Source organism: Serpula lacrymans (assembly GCF_000218685.1).
Source record: "Serpula lacrymans var. lacrymans S7.9 unplaced genomic scaffold SERLAscaffold_12, whole genome shotgun sequence".
Lineage (NCBI taxonomy): Eukaryota > Fungi > Basidiomycota > Agaricomycetes > Boletales > Serpulaceae > Serpula > Serpula lacrymans.
Genome location: NW_006763301.1, coordinates 586,509 through 607,168, shown reverse-complemented (window position 1 = coordinate 607,168; position 20,660 = coordinate 586,509). Strand labels below are relative to the sequence as shown.

Genomic DNA, 20,660 nt, shown 5'->3' with positions numbered 1-20,660 from the left:
ATCAGATCTGCACAGTCTGAACCAGCAAAAAAGCACAGTTTTGTTTCACTTTGTAAAGCCTGAACTTGTTTCCCGTAGCTTCATCGGAACAAACATCCTAGTCAATGCATTCTAATGCTTTGCACAATACAAAGGAGTGGGTCCTAGAACCCGAGACAGAGTACAGATTCGAACTCGATCCCGGAACATCTCTAGCCATCAAGGCAAGTTTCGCAATCAGCCACCCAGTACTCCTCTCTGACCTCCATCCTCTTATCCCCGTCCCCAGCTCTTGGATGGACAGGCAGAAATATTTGGCGCTGAACTCGTAGAAGGCATCGCCTACCTTTTTGGTTTCGAGTGTAAAGCGGCCATATACACATGGCAAGGATGCACGCTAGAGATAAGTGAACCCCTTTCTTCCCAGATACCCCCATCCCACCTCTCCAAACCTCCCTTTCGTGCACGTTAACTTATCGACATATACGGCTAGCACATCACAGGCAATGCCTCCACCGAGTATATCTCAGAGGAGACGCCCATGTCGGCCTACGCAAATGTCCACATCGCATTCGAGCAGATGCGCGTCCGTGCACTCCGCGCTCTCCACGGATCCCCCGCTTCCGACGACGACCCCAGCGCCAACGCAGACCCTCCCCGAGTCCTCGTCCTAGGCCCAGAAAACTCTGGAAAAACAAGCGTATGCAAGATCCTAACCAACTACGCAGTCCGCGCAGGCCAGAACTGGTCGCCCTTACTTGTCAGCGTCGACCCAAGCGAGGTGAGTCGAGTGAGATCGTGGTACCAAAATCATTATGAACGGCCTCGTGGCTGGGCTTGAGGGGCTATATTCTGAGCTGCGTTCATATAGGGAGGCTGGTCAGCTCCAGGCGCCATCTCAGCCGCTCCCGTCTCAAGCCCCATCCCGACTGCCTCACCCGCAAACCCCCTAGGCTCAGCAGCCACTTCAGCTCCCACCGCACTCCCCTCCAACGCTCTCCTCCCTCTCGTCTACTGGTACGGTCACGCCGATATCAAGAGAAATCCAACGCTCCTAGACCGTGTCATCCGCAACCTTGGAGAAAATATCGGCGAAAGGTTTTATAATGACGTCGAAGGTGCGTCAATCGACAATATCAGTACAGCCTTGATTGATAAATATACGCTGCTTAGGACGCACATCTGGCCTCATCATCGATACACCTTCATCCTTCAGCTCAAGCGCAAACACGGGAACCAGCACAGAGAACCGACATACTCTTATCAAAGCCTGTGTAGACGCATTCAGAAGTCTGTCCTAACCCACCTCCTACGTTAAAACCACCTTGCTCATAACTAAACAGTCAACGTCATCCTCATCGTCGGCCACGAAAAACTCAACGTCGAAATGCAACGGCTTTACGGGAGCCGTCTCGCAGTAGTTAAAATCCCAAAATCAGGAGGCGTACGTCCCAGCCCCCCTCACCCTCCTCTTCCTGTCTCCCCACACCGACTTTTGCCTTGACAGGTCGTCGAACTAGACCACAGCTACCGCGAACGCGTGCAAAAGCACCAGCTCCACACCTACATGTACGGCCAAGTCATCGACCCCCCTCCAGGGATCCCATCAGGCATGGTAGACGGCGAAATGACCGCCGACCTCGTCCTCTCTCCCTCCTCAACCGTCCTCAGCTTCGACGACCTCACGATCTACCGCGTCGGCCAAGGTATCCTTCATATCTCGCGCGACATTTTTTCCGAGTCATGTCTTTGCTAATCATTTCAATTTCATTTTTTTTTTCATTTCGTGAAAATTAAACAGAAACGATGGCTCCCTCTTCGGCCCTCCCCATCGGTGCAGCGCGTACAGTCTCAGAGATGCAACCCATCCTCGTCGACCCATCCTCACCCAGCTCAGGTCTGCTCAACGCAGTCCTCGCCCTCCTCGCCCCTCCCAACCCCGACGAATCCGAGCGCTACGACGAAGAAATCCTAGACCTGCATGTCATCGGGTTCCTTATCATGTAAGCACTATCACCCCGCACTTATCATCTTACGAACATACCCTCCCCCTGCCCCTGTGCCGCTGTGCCACTATTGCACCATTTCATCACTGCCTCATAGCCACAATGGGGTTAGCCGATGGTGCAAGTGGTGCGGGTCCGTAAAGCATCTTGCTATTCGGGCTTGATGGCACATTGGTTAATCCCGTATTTCCGTCTGCCACGGATCACTTGTCACTTGTCCCTGTCGTCATCTTACCTTACTACGTTGTAATATTCGGCTACTCATGACGCTTTCGTTTCATTCTGCAGTACGAGCCTTGACATCCCTAATCGCAAGATGACGATCCTCTCACCGACACAAGGGTCGCTGACAGGGCGGACGGCCGTCGTCGGGTCTTTCGAGTGGCAGGAGTAGTAGTAGAGGTAGGACAGTTGGCTAGGGATGTATCCATGGCCCAAACAAACTAGAATGTGGTACAAGTAAAGAGTCCATTCAGCGGCAACGACTGTGTTTTACTATGCACTACTAAATAGCATTCAGCTTGAAATACGGTAAAGATGACTGTTACTTCTAGTTACAGACTGTACGAGGCGCTTGCTGTACCTGATCATAACATATCTATAATGTATTGATCTACAATTTTGACAAGTCACGACCCCAAACGCCCCTATTCCCATGAAACGAAAAAACATGAATCGCTGATAAGAAAGAGGACACGCAGAGACAACCCACCTAATAATCCAGTCGATCATCAGCAACGCCCTCGTCCTTGCTGACACCTGCTCGCTCCAATACACGCTCCTCCACGCATACATCGCGACCAATCCACCCATGAATGACAATCCTCCCAGGTCGAACACTGCCGCATTTCCAATGTAGGCGAGCGATCCGAGGTGAGCATACCGGAAAGGGGGAGAGACAACTTCGTCAAGCGCGCCAACGTCGTTTGCCGCGAGGACATCCCCTTTGCGAGCGAGCTGGGTGAATTTCTTGCCGAGGTATTTGCCTTGCTGGGAAGCTACTTGAGCAGTCTGAGAAACATGTTTCATATTGATATAATTCAGATCGGCGTTGTTTAAAGTATAGATTGAGCATAGGATTGTGTGAGTGCTAAGAAAGGCAGACGAAAGGGGCAAAACTCACGGCGGGCAAAGCGGTAATCTTGTTTCCAATTTCCTGAAGTAACATTGCAAGTTCATTGAGCGTGAGGCTGTTGTCCGCATCCGAATCGTAAAGATCGAACAGCGTGCGGACCTACAAGTCAGGTTAAGCTAAGATATACCAATAGAAAGAGAAGTTGAGTCATACAACAACTCACTTTAGACAAATGAGCTCCAGCCATAGGAATTCGCTGCTTGATCCGAGAAACTAGCGCCCATCTTCAGCACACTAACAACTGCACCAAGGAAAATGTTTTCGCACCCATAATCTCCCATTCATCGAAGTCAATCTTTCCATTCTTGTCCTTGTCAGCTTCATCTACAAGCTCCAGGAGATGGCTGACAATCGAGGTCTCAATCTAGCCCACCGTATCACACCAAGTACCCAAACGGAAACATGACCCAAAACCGAGCACAGTCAGCGGTCAATATTGAACCAACACCACCCCGAGGAGCCGTCCTACTCACCGTCGCACAGTCCCCGATCGCATACACGTCGCCCAGCGGAGCGCCTTTCACCCTCAAATGTGCATCTACCTCGATCGCTCTTTTATGCACCTGGTTCGGAAGCAGACTCGACACGCGCCGTGTAAACGGATTCATTGCGATCCCCGTCGACCATAGCACAAAGTTCGTCGGGATGGTGTGCTGGGTGATTGTGCCATCGGGCGATCGGGTGGAGTATACAACATGGTCCGGGTAGACGGCGCTTACGCTGCGTATCAAAATTATGCGTGGGTTAGAATGAGGTGATAAGACTGCAAAATGTAATAGAAGTACCGAGCGGAGGTGATTAGGTCGACGTGATCTCTTCTAAACTTGTCCTGCAAGTGTTCACACCAGGTTCAGCACAGCCCACGTCAAGTTCAAGGTTTGACAACACCTACCTCGGCATATTTCGATATCGCCTCAGAGTACTACCCCGCCGACGACGAAGATATTCACATGAGCACAGCGCTAATATCCAGGTTTGTACAGATCATCAGACTTACCGTGTTAAGGATGTGTTCCCGCGATTGTATCACGTGGATCGATACTTCTTCTCTACAGATCTTGGGGTACTGTCACCATTGTCGATCTCCGTCAGTCCTCGGCTCAGTGCCCCGGGCCCGCATTAATTTTGGAAACAGGGCTGCCGAGTACATAAAAAGAGGGGAGAAAGTATACGCACATAGTTCATGATGTCCTCCTGGCAAAAGTCGTAGATTTCCTGTGATTGGACGAACAAAAGCGTCAACGATACGAGTCTGACGGAAACATGCTCCGTGCATAGTGGAAGATATAGTATAGGGAGTATATACGAAAATGGGGACAAAATAGGAAAGAAAACCGATACTCACGGCCGCGGTCTCTACACCAGTAGGTCCACCTCCACACACAACGAAGCTGAGGAGGCGTTTTCGTTCTTCTGGGGTCGTGGTCGGAAGACTGGCAGTTTCGAAGTTGTCTGTGTGAGGCTAAGTTTAACACGCATATCCATGTAGGAAGTCAGATTGATGCGCACCCATAACTCGTCGCCTGATTGCCTGCGCGTCTGAAATTGTTTTCAACTGGAAGCAGTGTTCAAGGCCTGGAACACCATGTGTACTGGAAGAAGAGCCACATGCGATTATCAATTTGTCGTACCTGTACAGGAGGAGAGCTAAGTACGGAACTTGGATTTGAAAAGGGAAAGGGGGCATACGGAAGATATATGCGTTGAGGGTCGCCCGTGGAAGACATGGTTTCCACCTCGAGGAGACGTTCCGACATGACGAGGTCGATGGCTTTTCCGGAGATGAAGTGACCGCGGAGACGAGCAACGATTTTGCGGAGAGGCTCGATAAGACTGCGTACCTGGACCGTACCGACAGCAGCAGCTATACGACAAATTAGAGGGATCCATAGAATGAAAGGGAAGATAATTACAAGGCAAGAGAGGAGTAAAAGTGGTAAAGGTCTCTGATCCTACTACGGTCACGTGATAATCACCAGGATCGAGAGTTTGGAGAGTTGCGACAGCCTTGGGGGGGTAAGATAAGAGAGAAGAGAGATATAGCAGAAATGGAAAGGCATACACCCCAACCACCACCAACGATGACGAGCCTTGGTTTCTGAGCGAGTTTCTTTGCCTCTTCGTCCTCCTCGTCGTCAACAAGCATGCGCACGACAGGCAAGTTTTTTGGACCGCCACGATCTGGGTGAAGGGCCAGTGGATTGATGGGAACGCGATCGACGTGTTTGTCGGTGTAGGTGAAAGCATCGTGGATGAATATGCCTGCTCCGATGGCGAGGACACCGAATGTGGAGGAGAGGAGAAAGTAGCCAGAGTAGCGTGCAAAGAGAATGGTGCGACTGAGGAAGCGGGGGCGAGGGCGGGGTTCAGTTGGGATGGGCGGTGGGGCGCTGGAGAAGAGGCGGGGAGAGGAGGAGAAGAGGCGGGTTTGGTGCACGTGAGGAGGTCGGAGGTATCGGTGTTGTGTGGAAGGGGGACGCGCTCGGAGTCGAGCGAGAGACTGCATCGCGGTCTGTGCTGGCAGAAACACAGAATCTAGTCGTGAGTGGATACTGGCTGTCGTCGATTCCAATAACAGGCGACTCACGGGTGTACTGTTCCTCTTTCTATTTTTGGATTTTGCAACTCATTAGGGTTAGGATCTGGACGTCATCTCAGAGACTGGACGTCATTAGTCTGAGCGCCATCCATTCAAGCTTGCGACGCCAAGTCACCAGACATCCAGGGCGAATAATTGACATGCTCTAGACAATAACACAGCAATACACACTATAGATAACATGCCTACCACCATCAAGAATTCAATCACAGTCTTTCTCAGGAGACTACCGCAGTGCTTCCACTTGCCTTCATGCAATCCCCAAGAACAACACGAATTCTACAACCCAGCATAAGCAAATAGTAATATACAAGCATTGCAATCGGTCACTCCTCATGCAACCCTGGATGCAGTTTCGTACCTGCGAAATAGCACTAACAGTTGTCAGTGTAAGCACATCATATAGTCTGGTATACAGTTACCCTTTCCTTTGGCCTTGTAAGACGAGCACCAGGGCGAGATCACGATAACCAGTCACTTGTCTACTAGACTCAGGACTCTGGAAAAGATCTTCAGTCGCTTGCGAACAACAACAATACCTGAGATCCGAGTTACATCGCCTGCTGTCTCGGAGGATGTTATCGACGCAAGGCCGGAGTGAAGAGTGAAACTTGAGGTCATGTATACTCACAATCTGCGGGAAAACAGAACTACGTATCAAGTCACTAAATCCAAGGCATAATGAGCATATCACTATAAGCGAACAGGATGTAATTCAAGGTCAGAAGATGATCATACACGAGTGCAAATGGACGTAAATTCATGCCTTTGGACATGTACTGCGCATATAAGCGACGAATTCACTGATGTATCGAGCATGGCAAGACAGATGGCAAAGAGCCTCGCGCTGTCTCGCGTCGGCGATGGGGCGTTATACGGACGTACAATCTGACATAAGCAGAATATCGACGCTCGGGTTGACGGCGAAAGTCGGGATGCTGTCGGAGCTTGGAACTGAACTCTAAATTTGGTTGTAGTCGTGTAGCGGGCTCTTATAATTCTTTCCACCTCTATTTCCTTTCACCTCCGTCGCCGTCGTCGTTCACCATGCTCACTTCCCGTGGTGTCACCCGCCTCTCGAGGAGAGCGGTCAACAGTGCTAAGAACACAAACAGGTTCCTCAACACTGCTGCACCGGTTCTCTCAAGACTCTCAGTTCCTTCCTCCGCACCCCAACAAAACGGAGCCGTACGCCCTTCCCGTGCAACGTCACAACCTGGTCAGTCCATTTCGGTAGTTGGAATCAGTGTTAGGAAGTTTTGCTGACCATGGTTCACGCGAAAATGTACTATTCCGATTTTGTCCGGTGCTACATCATCATTCAGCGCGCTCTTATGCAACGGAAGCAAAGGCTGCCATTGGTTCTGTAAAAACGGTCATTGGTGCCGTCGTCGACGTTCAGTTCGAGACTGAGAACCTTCCTCCGATTCTCAACGCTCTCGAGGTCCAAGACTTCCATGGTGGTCGTTTGGTCCTTGAGGTCGCGTCGCATCTTGGCGAGAACTCTGTTCGTACTATCGCTATGGACGGTACAGAAGGTCTCGTTCGTGGCCAAAAAGTGATTGATACCGGTGCACCCATTCAAATTCCTGTTGGCGTTGCTACTTTGGGCCGTATCATGAACGTTATTGGTGAGCCAATCGACGAACGTGGGCCTATCGTTGGTACCAAGTTGTCACCTATTCACGCCGACCCTCCTCCTTTCGTTGACCAATCGACGACTGCTGAGGTATTGGAGACCGGTATCAAGGTTGTGGACTTGCTCGCTCCTTACGCTCGTGGTGGAAAGATCGGTCTTTTCGGTGGTGCTGGTGTCGGCAAGACTGTGTTAATTCAAGAGTTGATTAACAACGTCGCCAAGGCTCACGGTGGTTTCTCGATTTTCTGCGGTAATTGACATTTTTACGACGCGTGTGAATTTTTTTTTCTTAACTTCAATCGTATTTACGCAGGTGTCGGCGAGCGTACTCGTGAGGGTAACGATTTGTACCACGAAATGATTGAGACCGGTGTCATCAACCTCGAGGGTGACTCCAAGGTAGCTCTTGTCTTTGGTCAGATGAACGAGCCCCCGGGTGCCCGTGCCCGTGTTGCCCTTACTGGTCTCACCATTGCCGAATACTTCCGTGACGAGGAAGGCCAGGACGTGCTTCTGTTCATCGACAACATTTTCCGTTTCACCCAGGCTGGTTCTGAAGTGTCGGCTTTGCTCGGTCGTATCCCTTCTGCTGTCGGTTACCAACCAACCCTTTCAACTGATATGGGTGGCATGTACGTGCAATTCTGAGTTTTAAATATGGAAAATTTTAACGTTGAAATCTTCACAGGCAAGAGCGTATCACTACCACCAAGAAGGGTTCCATTACTTCCGTGCAGGCCGTATATGTTCCTGCTGATGATTTGACGGATCCCGCTCCTGCTACTACTTTCGCCCATTTGGACGCCACCACTGTTTTGTCTCGTGGTATTGCTGAACTCGGTATCTACCCCGCTGTTGACCCTCTCGACTCTAAGTCGCGTATGCTTGACCCCCGTATTGTTGGCCAGGAGCACTACGATGTCGCTACCGCTGTGCAGAAGATCCTGCAAGACTACAAGTCCCTCCAGGATATTATTGCCATTCTGGGTATGGACGAGTTGTCAGAAGAGGACAAGCTCACTGTGAGTGTTCCTATGCTTGGTGGCTAAGAACGGGTACTGATGTAGTTGGTTGTAGGTCGAGCGTGCTCGTAAGATCCAGCGTTTCATGTCGCAACCTTTCCAAGTCGCTCAGGTCTTCACTGGTTACGAGGGCAAGCTTGTGCCCCTCAAGGACACCGTCCGCTCGTTCAAGGAGATCCTCTCGGGTGCACACGACAACTTACCTGAATCTGCTTTCTACATGGTGTGTTCTCAGATACTTTTTTGCGAGAAAAATTGCTTATGTTGTCCGTGTCATAGGCTGGTACGATTGAAGACGTCAAGTCTAAGGCTGAGCAGCTTGCTAAGGAGATCAGTGGCAACTAGATATACCAGACTAGGGTGACGTGATCTGTAGCTGACCGTCGGATTTTGCTATATTATCTCGCGCATACTTCATATGCCTATCGTGCTGAGGTTGGCGGGCGGGTATAATAGAGTAGAGAGGATGTTAAAACCAAAAATTAACTGTTTTTTATCATCTTTGCTGAATTGTGTTACTTGAGTTTATCGAAGTGGTGTTAGTTGGAGTTCAATTAAATGGGGCGGAGATACGTCTCCGCTTTTTAGACTACCTGCCACACACAGACATGTTGAACAAATGGAAGTAAATTTACAAGGCGCTATAGCCAAGTGGTTACGGCGACAGATTAGAAATCTGTTCCTCTTTGAGGGCGCAGGTTCAAATCCTGCTGGCGTCGGTTTATATTTTTATATTTTTTTGAATTATTGTAGTTGTGTGCCCTGACTCCTTTTTGATCTGAGAATTAGGACAAATAAATAAACAAGATGTCAGCGCAGCATTTTCAAATACAAAGGCGAAGGAATACAATAACATGATGATCATGTCAGAAAAATCCATTTTACATGATTCGGCCTAAATTGGCCTGATATGACTGTCAGAAAAAAAGAGATCGAATTAGATACAAAAGATTGTGGATAGGTCAGATTTGATTTAATTCAGGATGTTCTGTGTGATACCTCTGATCCATCTGAGCATCAATGACATTGTGATTCAACCGACTTTACTGAAGGGTACAATCTATTTGGTCAGACTAATTACAGTGATAGTACTTACCAGCATGGTCTGCACATCCAGGCTGAGGACACCGATCAAGCTATCTTGGTACCAGCAATGGTGGTCATGTCTGAATGGACCAAACATGTCTGTCCTAGCCTAATCATAAGTCTCGTTGTACCAAGTATGCCCAATAATAGCTTTTTGAGCCTTGTGACATAAATGCACAAAATGAAAAGAAGAGCTAATAGTTGATTAAGGATGTAATATTTGAACAGTGAAGTACATAGAGTAGTTTACTGTGCTGAACTACATTCGGACTTTCATGTATAAGATACAGTCTTGATCTCCTGCAAATAATTCAGTATATATCCTGTACACTAGAACAGTCCAAGTGCACCCACCTTGTTAATGATGTTGGAGCTTGCCAAATCTAAGTGAGAATGTTGGATATTAGCAAGTGTGAGTAGAAGGATTACTGGTGCAGAACATACCTTTGTATCAGATTTGACGACTGCATAAAGTTGTTAACCTGGGCCATATCAGCCTTGATCAAATCTGAACTACAATTCTAAGCCTGAAAAGGATAACTAAACACAAGAATAAGTATTGTGAGATGTGTCAAAACACACCTGTGTACTGATAGTAATACAATTTGAAGGCTTGCTTGGATGTGGTGGTGTTGAACAATATAACTTTGCCCACAGTATATATATACTCTCTGAGGTCCGGTGGAGCTTCAGACATTATGATTAGTAATTATAATATAAAATATTGGATGAATCTGAATCCATGTTACTCACATGAACTAAATGACAACAAATCTTTGACAATACCATGTCATTGAATGGCAAGAAACGACGTTGTGATTCTACGCCCATCGTTGAAGAGTTTTGAAGGATATTCTCTGCGAGCAAGTGTTGAGGAAACACCTGCAGTAAGTGTTCTATAATGTAATACCATAACCAGCCTGTTCTGATGTATTCCTTGGCTCAATTGTCATGTTTTTTTCTCTACATTGATGGTATCACTGTTCTGAGTCTGGAGGATTGATGAAGGCAACAATAGGCCCGACAAGGCCTAGATTACAATTTTATCTATTTTACAGGTGTTATCTACATGGTCTTGTGACAGATAAGCTTTCTGGTCTGGGACCAAGGCCATGTGTTCAAGCTTCAAGATCACTGCTTCTATTGTGATCTCCATCATGATGGTCCCTCTCACGATTGCTCCCACCAGGCCCACCTTGTTCCTCATTAACCAGTTCATCTTCGTTGTTATTGAGTGCCACCATAACATTTTGCATCAGTTGATGTCTGCTTGTGTCTGTCAATTGGCCAGCGAACCCATTCTCAGTATCCGGGAAAAGGGCCTTGTCCCACACTCAGAAAATATTCAGTACTGATCTGTTGACTACCACATGCCACTTTCAATATCAGCAAAGCCCCGGCAGCCGGTCCAAATTGGGCAACAGGTCCAACTTCATGATATTGATCTGCCGTTGTCCACTGTTAAATCATTGGTCACTTGCTGTAAGGACCATTTTATTATTTTCCTATCTTCGCTATGTCTTGGTTCTCGAACGCTTTTCCCGTTACACCTCTGGCTCTAGGGCTAGAGGTATCATTTGCCGTTTTACTTCTCATAGCCCTCACAGGCTTTCTTAACCATCGCTACCATTTTATATCACAGATCAGAGACTGGGTATCACTCCTAGCCAGCCAGCACAATGGGTAGGGACTGGTAGTGTGAGGCAACGATAAACTATAACAAAAACAAAACCTGTCTCCTTCTGCACTTGCAGGGAGTAAGGGGTTCAATGAGCTTGAGGTCGACAGACGCTAGTAAATATAGCGAGTAGAGGACTTTGAGAGGTAAGCTTCAAAGGTTTTTGTTGAGGAGTAAAGCGGGTAAATTCAGTAATAGAAAACTAAGGAGCCATACATGAATAGGTAAGGCTTTATATAGTGAACTGTTCATTCCTCAGACCAAAAAGAGAATATACGAAAAGTGGTCTGAGGAATAAATCGGCCAATAAGAAAAAGAGAGAACAACTATTGTACGACTTTTAACTTGATTAATCAGCGGTGAGAGATTTGTACTAATAATAGATGTTTGTTACGCATGTTCAGGAACCGTATCCTCATGATGAGGTACGATCCTGAACAAAGTGTTTATTAGTATATCCAGGCTTTTACTGGGGCTTGGAGCTGGTTGGCAAGATGCCTACTACCAGTCCCTACTCAGTGTGCTGGCTGGCTGGGGAGCGATACCCAGTCTCTGATCTGTGATATAAAATGGTAGCGATGGTTAAGAAAGCCTGTGAGGGCTATGAGAAGTAAAACGGCAAATGATACCTCTAGCCCTAGAGCCAGAGGTGTAACGGGAAAAGCGTTCGAGAACCAAGACATAGCGAAGATAGGAAAATAATAAAATGGTCCTTACATTACCCCCCCCTTTTATATTCTTGTCCTAAGAATTTTAACGCCGCAATCCATGAAGCGGTTTGTGATCCAGTCGAAGAGGCGGGGTTTTTTGGTAGTAGTGGTGAAAATTTCGTAAGGGCGGAATTGTAAAGCGGCAGCGGCGATTACGCGTGGGGCGGCAGGGTGTTTGCGATGAAAGGTGGCGATGAGCGAGGGAGAATTCTTTAGGTGATGATCCGGTTCCCACGTCCGTTCCGTGATTGGGTATCCCTTCCAATGGATGAAGTAATCAAGTTTGACCCCTTTTAGTTTAGTAGGTCGTGAAGCGATGATTTCTTTGGCTTCGTATTTGACCGCACCATCTACTTGGATCGGCGGAGGTTTTGAGGTTCAAGGTTGATTGGGGAATTCCGGTGCGTGATATGGTGACAGGAGTATTTCATTGAATACGGGATGGATCGCCTTCCAGGATCTAGGGACGTCAAGGAGGTAAGCGGATGGGCCGACCTTTGCTTTCACAGTAAACGGGCTGAATTGCTTATCGTCTAGTTTCTTCATTGGCCGATCAGTGGAAATGTGAGTACCTTCTAACCACACTTTATCTCCCTTGTGATATTCCTGTGCTTCTGTGCGCTTTCAGTCATAGTACTTCTTAAGATTTTGATTAGCGAGCAGTAATGATTGCCGAGTTTGCTCATGTAATTTTGTCATTGAAGTTGCAAATGTAAAGACCGTTTTATTATTTTCTTCTTATCCTCGTTATGTCTTGGCTCTCGAACGCTTTTCCCGTTACACCTCTGGCTCTAGGGCTAGAGGTATCCTTTGCCATCTTACTTCTCATAGCCCTCACAGGTTTTCTTAACCATCGCTACCACTTTATATCACAGATCAGAAACTGGGCATCGCTCCCAGCTAGCCAGCACACTGGGTAGGGACTGGTAGTAGGCATCTCGCCAACCAGCTCCAAGCCCCAGTAAAGCCTGGTAATACTAATAACGCCTTATCTAGAATCGTACCTCATCATGAGGATACGGTTCCTGACCACGCGTGACAATCTTCTATTATTAGTACAAGTCTCTCACCTGCTGATTAATCAAGTCAGAAGTCGTACGATAGTTGCTTTCCTTTTTCTTATTGGTTGATTAATTCCTCAGACCACTTTTTGTATATTCTCTTTTCGGTCTGAGGAACGGACAGTTCTCTATATAAAGCCGTACCTATTCATGTATAACTCCTTAGCTTTCTATTACTGAATTTACCCGCTTTACTCCTCAACAAGAACCTTTGAAGCTTACCTCTCAAAAGTCCTCTACTCGCTATAATAGCGTCTGTCGACCTCAAGCTCATTGGACCCTTACTCCCTGCAAGTGCAGAAGGAGATAGGTTTAGTTTTTGTTATAGTTTATCGTTGCCTCACAGCAAAGTCTTCGGCCGCTTGCAAGTGTCCAGAAGGTTTCTGACCGGTTCCCTTGCGAGGGTGAGAACCATAGTTTATGATTGGGCCGATTGGCTAGCAATCACTGAATTCACGTATAACAACCACCTTCATTCTGCAACCAATCAAATCCTGTCGGTGGTTGATGAATGTGCGTAGGTAATGTTCTAGGTCCTGGTTTATCCGTTCAGATTGGCCATCGGTTTGAGGGTGGTAATCTGTTAATAGACCAGGTTCAATTCCGAGAGATTGGTAGAAGTCTTTGGTGAAATTCGACATGAACTGAGGTCCTCTGTCCGATATGATCTTTTCCGGGATACCATGCAGTCGTATGACTGAATCTCGTAATTGTTTGGCGTAGCCTGATGAATCGAGAGTGACATGTGTTGGTACAAAATGAGCCATTTTGGAGAATCTGTCAACAAAGACTTGTATTGCGTTGTATCCGTTGGACTCTGGTAGCGCTCCAATAAGATCCGTCGTGATTATCTGCCAAGGGCGATCAGGGATTGGGTTTGGATGGAGGGGAGCGTGCGGCTTATGGTGATGTGACTTTGTTCTTTGACATATCTCACATCCTGCAATATATCTCCTGACATCTCTCCTGAGACTAGGCCACCAGAAAGATCGGTTTATTCCTTCGTACGTCTTTCTTTCGCCTGGATGTCCACTGAGGCTGGTGTCATGTCCTTCTTCGATAATACGTGCCCTTAACTTTGGGTCTTTGGGTACATAGATGTTGTTTTTGAATGGCCCTAAGGTCAATTTGTCTTCTTTCTCGTTTCCTATCCAGATGATTCCGTCTCGTTTCTTCCAAATCTTTGGATCATCCCTCAACTTCTTTACAACGTAATCATCTAGTTTGTGCTGCAAAGCTAGCAGCTTGTCCAGGTAGTGTTCTTCTAACAAGTCCTCCATAGTATGAATGTTTGCTTCCGCGAGCTGAGGTAGAAGGACCTGTCCTTCATTGTCTCTCTCGCCTCTCGGATGGTCTACTCTTCGACTAAGTAGGTCCACTTTTGTGTTTGCTGAGCCTTTTACATGCTCTAATTTGAAATTGTATCTGGCTAGTGTGTCCATCCACCTAGCCTGTCGTCTGTTTACTTTCTGGGGGTCTCGGAAGTAGGTGAGGTTTTGATGGTTGGTGAATATGGTGAATTGGTGTTTAGCTCCCATGAGGAGATGTCGCCATTCTTCTAACGCATGCATTACCGCTAGCATCTCTTTATCCCAGATAGCGTAATTTCTCTCTGCAGGGTTCATTGACTTTGATAGGAATGCGGCCAGTCTCCATTTCCCTTCTTGCTGCTGGGATAATACTGCTCCTGTGGCGTAGTTGGAGGCATCACATTCAACTTTGAACGGATCTTCATCGTTAGGGATTGCGAGTGTGGGCGAGGTGGTGATTGTCTTTTTGAGAACATTGAATGCTTGTTGTTGGTCTTCAGCCCATTCCCAATCTACTTTTCCGGTGAGAATTGTCAGTGGTTTTGCAATTTTTCCATAGTCTCTGATAAATCGTCTGTAAAAGTTCGAAAATCCTAGGAACGACTGTAACTCTTTCTTCGTGCGTGGTATCGGCCATTCTGCGACTGCTTGTACTTTCAGCGGGTCCATGCGAATCGTATCATGGGAGATGATCATTCCTAGATATTTGACCTCTTTCTTCTCGAACTCGCATTTCTCTGGTTTGAGATATAATTGATTGTCTGCGAGTATTTGAAGAACTTTGGATACAATCTTCCTATGTTCTTCTAGCGAATCAGTGAATATCATGATATCGTCAAGGTATACGATAACAGATCCTTCGTTTATCAGGCCTTGGAGAAGTCGGTCCATCATTGTTTGAAAAGTGGCTGGGGAGTTCGTAAGTCCAAAAAACATAACTAGAGGTTTGAACAGTCCTCTGTTAGTTCTGAAGGCGGCTTTGTGCTCATCTCCTTCTTTGATTCGAACATTGTTATATCCCCAACGGACATCCAGCTTGGTGAAGAATCTAGCACCTTTGAGCCGGTTTATCAATTCTGAAATGAGGGGTAACATATATTGGTTTTTGATTGTAAGGGCATTGAGTTTCCGATAGTCTTGTACCGGTCTGAGAGATCCATCCTTTTTCTTGATAAAGAAAAACGGGGATGCATAAGGGGATTTTGACACTCTAATCCTCCCTGTCTCCAGGATTTCTTTTAAGAATTCGTCAAGATGGATTTGTTCATCGCGGTTAAGTGGATACGTTTTACAGTCTAGACCTTTGGCTTCCGGCAGAAGTTCAATTGCGTGGTCCCAGACCCGTCGTGGGGGTAGTTTGTCAAATGACGCTTTCGTGAATACGGGCTCAAAACAATGATAAAACGGGGGAACGACGTCTCTGAACGTGAGTGTTGATTTTGCTCGTTCTGATTCTTCTGCGATCTGTTGGCTTTTGGTCTGAGATACATTGCTTTCAACGGAAATTTTGTCAATCCTGCTCTGTAAGTCTACAGCAATGACTCTATCTCCATCTTCGGGGTGATACTCCATATCATCAGAAGGGTATGTGATAGTGTTTGTTTGCCAGTTGATGTTGGGGTTCGTGCGTCTTAGCCAGTCGTGTCCTAATAAAATTCTGGTCTCCCTCTGTCCAGTAACCAGGAAGTTCATTAATTCTGTGCGACCCACCACTGTTAGGCAAAGTGTCACATATTCTGTCAGAGGCCCAGTGCAATTTTTGGTTCCATCTGCATTTGAAACAATAACACGAGTTGGAAGTGGTTTTGTGGAAATGTTGTGTTGCCAAACAAAGGCTTCGTCAATGATGGAGTCTGTGCATCCTGAATCTATCAGAACTGGTATGACATGCGTCTGGTGATCGTCGATGGTGGATAATTGACATTGTAATGAGAGTTTGCGTTGATGAGATGGGGGAAGGGATGCGAAATCTTTGATCACATTCAACTGTTCTATGATGTAATCTTCATTGTGTTGCTTGAGCAAATTGATTGTATCCATCGTGATATGTGGGTAACACTGGGGTGAGGTCCAGTTCCGAGCCAATGCTTTGGCTCTTTCTTCTTTCTGGTCTTTAATTCGTCGAGCCAACCATTCCGCTGAATGTGGCTTAGCATATTTCTCGGCACGTAGGTTTTGGGAAACATGTTTCGATTTATCAGTTACAAATACATTTTCCGAACCGTGCTTACTCCTGACCTTCGAGAAAATCCTTTGTCTTTGTCTCCTCCTGGGTTGTGGTTGCTTCTCTAGCTGCAACTTTCTTCAGAGGGCAGTTCCTTGCGATATGACCCGGCTGGCCACATCCGTAACATAATCTGAACCGACTCTGTCGGTCTGTATCCATAGGTACACCTTGTCCGGGGAATACACCTCTCTGAGGTTGATCCTCGAACCTTTTTGCATACTGATTTGTCTGGGTTTTTGCCATCTGCTGTGGCTGCGGCTGTTGCACATGCTGGTGCGTATACGTCTGTTGTCTGTAGATAGGTCGCAACGGCTGTGTGACTTCTCTCTTTTGTCTTTGTCTAACTGGAACTCTTCTCTCCTCGCCTCCCATGCGTAGGCTTGCGTTTTCCACTCAGCAAATGTTTTTGGTAGGTCTTTCTGGATGATGACAAAATCGCAGATTCAAGAGTGAAGATTCTTTTTGAGAATGCGGTTGATCACGTCAAAGTGAGTGGTAGCGTCATATCCGGCCTTGTCCATGAGCATTGTGAAGTGGCTAAAGAATTCGTCGCAATGCTTATTCTCCTGTTTGTATATTTTGATCTTGTTTACCGCCTGTGATCTTTCGTTTGGATTCCCGAATACTTGGGCTAGATCGGTTAGGACGGTCGAGAGAGTCGGCCATACGGGGGTAGTTGCGTCGAGAGCTTCTTTGGTAAGCACGTTCTCTTTCCAAGCTTTTACTGTCAACGTTCCTTGGTCGCTGATTTTGGACAGGAGGTAGATGAGCTTCATCTTCTCATCTGGAAAGTAGGATGCGTAGGCGGTTAAGTACAACTGTAGTGCTTGGCGCCATGCTATGAATTGTTCCTTTTCTCCTTTGAATTCGAAGGGTTCTGCTGCGAGAGTTACTTTGCCGTGTAACTGTGTGGGATTAGACATGGATGAGGGATTTGGAGGAATTGGAGGTGGAGGTGGGCGTGTAGGTAGGGTTTGTCTGGGCGGAGTTTCCGGTTCTATGGACGGCTTTGGGTTCCGGTATTCGGAAAACACTTTTGAAGATAGAAACGAGGTTTATTTAATTTGAATCGTAATCGAACTCGTCACTCCAATCGTTAGAGGTAAACCCAAAAATATTCTCTTCTTCTTCTTCATCTCTTTCTACCTGTGAGCTAGTGGTAGAATTACTGTCCAAGTTCAAGGTTGCTTCGTCTGGTGAGGGGGTCCTTTCAATAAGAATGTTCCCTTGGATCAACAATGAGACAGGAGGGATATAAGAGAAATTTCCTCTAGTCAGATGGTACCCTGGTCTGTACTGCAAGTAGACTCTGTTGTTATCTCGAATAAGCACTCCCCAGAACTCGGTGTTGATTTCGGTAACGATGAAACGATCTGTGGGGTGGCAGATGACTAAGTCAAAGACTTCCTTTGCGTAGTTTTGGTTTTCTCTGAACAATTGGCAGACGTTCCTAATCTGTCTTTGTTCTCGTTCCCAATCTCTTCCTTCAAGGATCTCGTGTCCGATCTTAAACACTAGTCTGCAAAATTGCAAGATGCAGGCTACTATCCTTTGTATTGCGTCGCAGCAGAAAGGGGTGACAACTAATACATGGACTCCTGTTTTAAGATAGTCTCTTGGGTTAAAGGCGTCGTTTTGTTCGGGAGTGAGAGGAAGGTCAAAGAAAAATGGTATTTCCCGATAGAACTTGATGAGATCGGTTTCGTAAATTCCAATTCTTGTAAAAAGAGGTTCAAGAGGGGTAGGATTGAATGACGCTGTGACATATACGTCAATTCTGGATGGTTCAAGATAGGGTGTAAGGAATTCTAGATACAGTGCGGAGTAGGGTCGTCGGTGGATGATGATTCCACAGGGAAGTAGGTAATGAATCTCTCTGCCGTCCTGTTCTGGTGAGAACGCGAGTTGGGGAGTTTTGACGTAGTTCTGGAGGTGATAGATGTGTGGGGAGATTCCGTCGCATAGTATTAGAAGAGCTGTTTTATGTTCTGCCGCCCGTTGTCTGAGGGCTCGTCTTTCTTCACTGTTGTTCCGACGAGGGGGTTCTAGAATTCTCTGTTCGTAGACTTCGATCAGTAGGTGCTCTAGGTGTATCAAATTGAACCTGAACAATTCTCTGGATGCTTGATCGGATTCCCAAAAGCAGGTTCGAGCAGCTGCGGATGCGTCCACGAGTAAGCGCAATGTATTGGCGGAGTTGGGAGATCTCAAATGCTAAATTGTCGACAGCTAGAACTAGTCCTTCTAGTTCAGAGATGGGGGAAGAGGTGGCTGATGAGTCTTCGAAGTACTCAGTTTCTGTGTCGCTGTGGGCAGGCTGGGGGTCCGTGGCAGCGTTGACAGGTACTACAACATGGAGGTCTCTGTTGTTGAGGGCGCAGTGGAATTCCTCGAGTGAACGGCGTTCTTCGTCCGTTACTAGACTCTCTCTGATGTTCGACACTTTGACGATTGTAAAAGTGATCAAAGACAACGGCTAGGGTGAGGACCTGAGTAACAAGTAGGAGTATTACTTCGAGGTGGGTAGGAATGTTGGAGAGGACAACTAGCTAGCTTAGCTAGAAGGCAAGTGGATGTTTTAACGGGTAGGAGGACGGTGAATGACAGCACGTCCGAGGGATGAAGGAAAAGGTAGGTTAGGGCTATAATGGGTTCAAGCGAGATGGTGCGCTGTGAACGGATTATAGAGTGAGTTTTCTATCTTGTGAGGCAACAATAAACTATAACAAAAACGAAACCTGTCTCCTTCTGCACTTGCAGGGAGTAAGGGGTTCAATGAGCTTGAGGTCGACAGACGCTAGTAAATATAGCGAGTAGAGGACTTTAAGAGGTAAGCTTCAAAGGTTTTCGTCGAGGAGTAAAACGGGTAAATTCAGTAATAGAAAACTAAGGAGCCATACATGAATAGGTAAGGCTTTATATAGTGAACTGTTCATTCCTCAGACTAAAAAGAGAATATACGAAAAGTGGTCTGAGGAATCAATCGGCCAATAAGAAGAAGAGAGAACAACTATCGTACGACTTTTAACTTGATTAATCAGCGGTGAGAGATTTGTACTAATAATAGAGGTTTGTTACGCGTGTTCAGGAACTGTATCCTCATGATGAGGTACAATCCTGAACAAAGTGTTTATTAGTATATCCAGGCTTTTACTGGGGCTTGGAGCTGGTTGGCAAGATGCCTACTACCAGTCCCTACTCAGTGTGCTGGCTGGCTGGGGAGCGATACTCAGTCTCTGATCTGTGATATAAAATGGTAGTGATGGTTAAAAAAGTGTCACGATCGTATCCATATGACTCATCTTTTTTATCTAATCGCGAGATAGAGACCATTATCTCACCTAATCTAATCTCTCTTTGATCTTATCTAATCTAGTTAATCACGTGACACATTAGTAATACTCATTACCAATCAGCCTCACGCATTACACATGTTACTTACCAATACGCTACGTCATACCTCACCGTAGCCTCATGCCTTCTTCTATATAACTAGCACGATATCCATGTAAAACCCTAGTTGTAGATTTACTCTTATACTTGCTTGTCAGACACTTGTTGTGTGATTTAAGTCCTACGCTGCTCGGGTTACCGGCATAACAGCTAGGGTCTTTACATAATCTACAACTTTGAACGACACCTGTTGATGAGCAAAAGCACAGCTATCCTAATCATCACCCTATTCCCTCTCATCGCAATCATACTCTTTGGCATTGCCAAACTCTACGTCTATATCACTAAACCAACCATCATCACACCTATCACCCGACCATCTACCATTGCTTCATTTTTTCCTGCCAACGTCTCACCCACAGAGTCGTTTGTCGATATCCCCCTCACTCCCCCTCCCAACCCTTTAGCTAGAACCCTTGACGGCGTGGAGCCCGATAGGTATTACTTAGTTTAGAAGAGCTTCTTTACCCTTCTGACCAGGCCGCTCACTTGAGTCCGCCAGTTGGAAAAGACCTGCACGCGGTTATTCGCTGGGTATCACTGAGACAACCGTCTGGACCTCAGTTACTATACTTTAGAACACCGATATATCAAAGTAGAATTAGTTACGTACATAGTCAGTGCGGGACAGAAGAGGAACCGCTTGACTAAAGAAGGAAACAGATAGACCAGTTGATCTTACATTAGAAAGTGTTGATCCGACTTATCATCGGGAAACTCTTTTGTATGCAACCTGGGAAATTCGAAGAGTGGCT

At 46.6% G+C, this 20,660-nt stretch overlaps 8 protein-coding genes across 8 annotated transcripts; 5 read left to right on the top strand and 3 right to left on the bottom strand.

The window, feature by feature from the left end:
• Positions 1–104: 104 nt before the first annotated feature.
• On the top strand, positions 105–2,379 carry SERLADRAFT_372905 (uncharacterized protein; the record flags this gene model as incomplete). The annotated part of the gene is made up of 9 exons (XM_007321997.1): positions 105–203; positions 269–386; positions 483–760; positions 851–1,097; positions 1,153–1,269; positions 1,323–1,423; positions 1,487–1,685; positions 1,781–1,982; positions 2,274–2,379. 9 exons carry the CDS (start codon positions 105–107, stop codon positions 2,377–2,379), a joined length of 1,467 nt encoding a protein of 488 aa, XP_007322059.1.
• On the bottom strand, positions 2,376–5,474 carry SERLADRAFT_475816 (uncharacterized protein; the record flags this gene model as incomplete). The annotated part of the gene is made up of 15 exons (XM_007321996.1): positions 2,376–2,632; positions 2,698–2,996; positions 3,109–3,219; positions 3,284–3,333; positions 3,388–3,484; positions 3,594–3,840; positions 3,906–3,949; positions 4,013–4,042; positions 4,118–4,186; positions 4,297–4,335; positions 4,466–4,572; positions 4,630–4,751; positions 4,810–4,984; positions 5,034–5,127; positions 5,183–5,474. 15 exons carry the CDS (start codon positions 5,264–5,266, stop codon positions 2,599–2,601), a joined length of 1,602 nt encoding a protein of 533 aa, XP_007322058.1.
• Positions 5,475–5,830: 356 nt separating this feature from the next.
• SERLADRAFT_398395 (uncharacterized protein) lies at positions 5,831–6,566 on the top strand (the record flags this gene model as incomplete). The annotated part of the gene is made up of 5 exons (XM_007321995.1): positions 5,831–5,998; positions 6,081–6,093; positions 6,142–6,218; positions 6,351–6,384; positions 6,458–6,566. The coding sequence occupies 3 exons, from the start codon at positions 5,901–5,903 to the stop codon at positions 6,187–6,189; spliced, it is 159 nt and encodes a 52-aa protein (XP_007322057.1).
• Positions 6,567–6,725: 159 nt separating this feature from the next.
• Positions 6,726–8,894, top strand: ATP2 (beta subunit of the F1 sector of mitochondrial F1F0 ATP synthase, ATP2; the record flags this gene model as incomplete). The annotated part of the gene is made up of 6 exons (XM_007321994.1): positions 6,726–6,938; positions 7,045–7,608; positions 7,672–7,990; positions 8,047–8,380; positions 8,436–8,603; positions 8,660–8,894. The coding sequence occupies 6 exons, from the start codon at positions 6,767–6,769 to the stop codon at positions 8,723–8,725; spliced, it is 1,623 nt and encodes a 540-aa protein (XP_007322056.1).
• A 3,687-nt stretch (positions 8,895–12,581) lies between these two features.
• Positions 12,582–13,094, top strand: SERLADRAFT_398390 (uncharacterized protein; the record flags this gene model as incomplete). The annotated part of the gene is made up of 1 exon (XM_007321993.1): positions 12,582–13,094. One exon carries the CDS (start codon positions 12,604–12,606, stop codon positions 12,772–12,774), a length of 171 nt encoding a protein of 56 aa, XP_007322055.1.
• A 3,122-nt stretch (positions 13,095–16,216) lies between these two features.
• SERLADRAFT_398388 (uncharacterized protein) lies at positions 16,217–16,411 on the bottom strand (the record flags this gene model as incomplete). The annotated part of the gene is made up of 1 exon (XM_007321992.1): positions 16,217–16,411. The coding sequence occupies one exon, from the start codon at positions 16,409–16,411 to the stop codon at positions 16,217–16,219; it is 195 nt and encodes a 64-aa protein (XP_007322054.1).
• An 18-nt stretch (positions 16,412–16,429) lies between these two features.
• On the bottom strand, positions 16,430–16,969 carry SERLADRAFT_398386 (uncharacterized protein; the record flags this gene model as incomplete). The annotated part of the gene is made up of 1 exon (XM_007321991.1): positions 16,430–16,969. A coding segment is annotated over one exon (218 nt), but the record flags the coding sequence as incomplete, so codon positions are not given.
• A 3,129-nt stretch (positions 16,970–20,098) lies between these two features.
• On the top strand, positions 20,099–20,483 carry SERLADRAFT_441482 (uncharacterized protein; the record flags this gene model as incomplete). The annotated part of the gene is made up of 2 exons (XM_007321990.1): positions 20,099–20,343; positions 20,408–20,483. The coding sequence occupies 2 exons, from the start codon at positions 20,099–20,101 to the stop codon at positions 20,481–20,483; spliced, it is 321 nt and encodes a 106-aa protein (XP_007322052.1).
• Between the last annotated feature and the right edge of the window lie 177 nt (positions 20,484–20,660).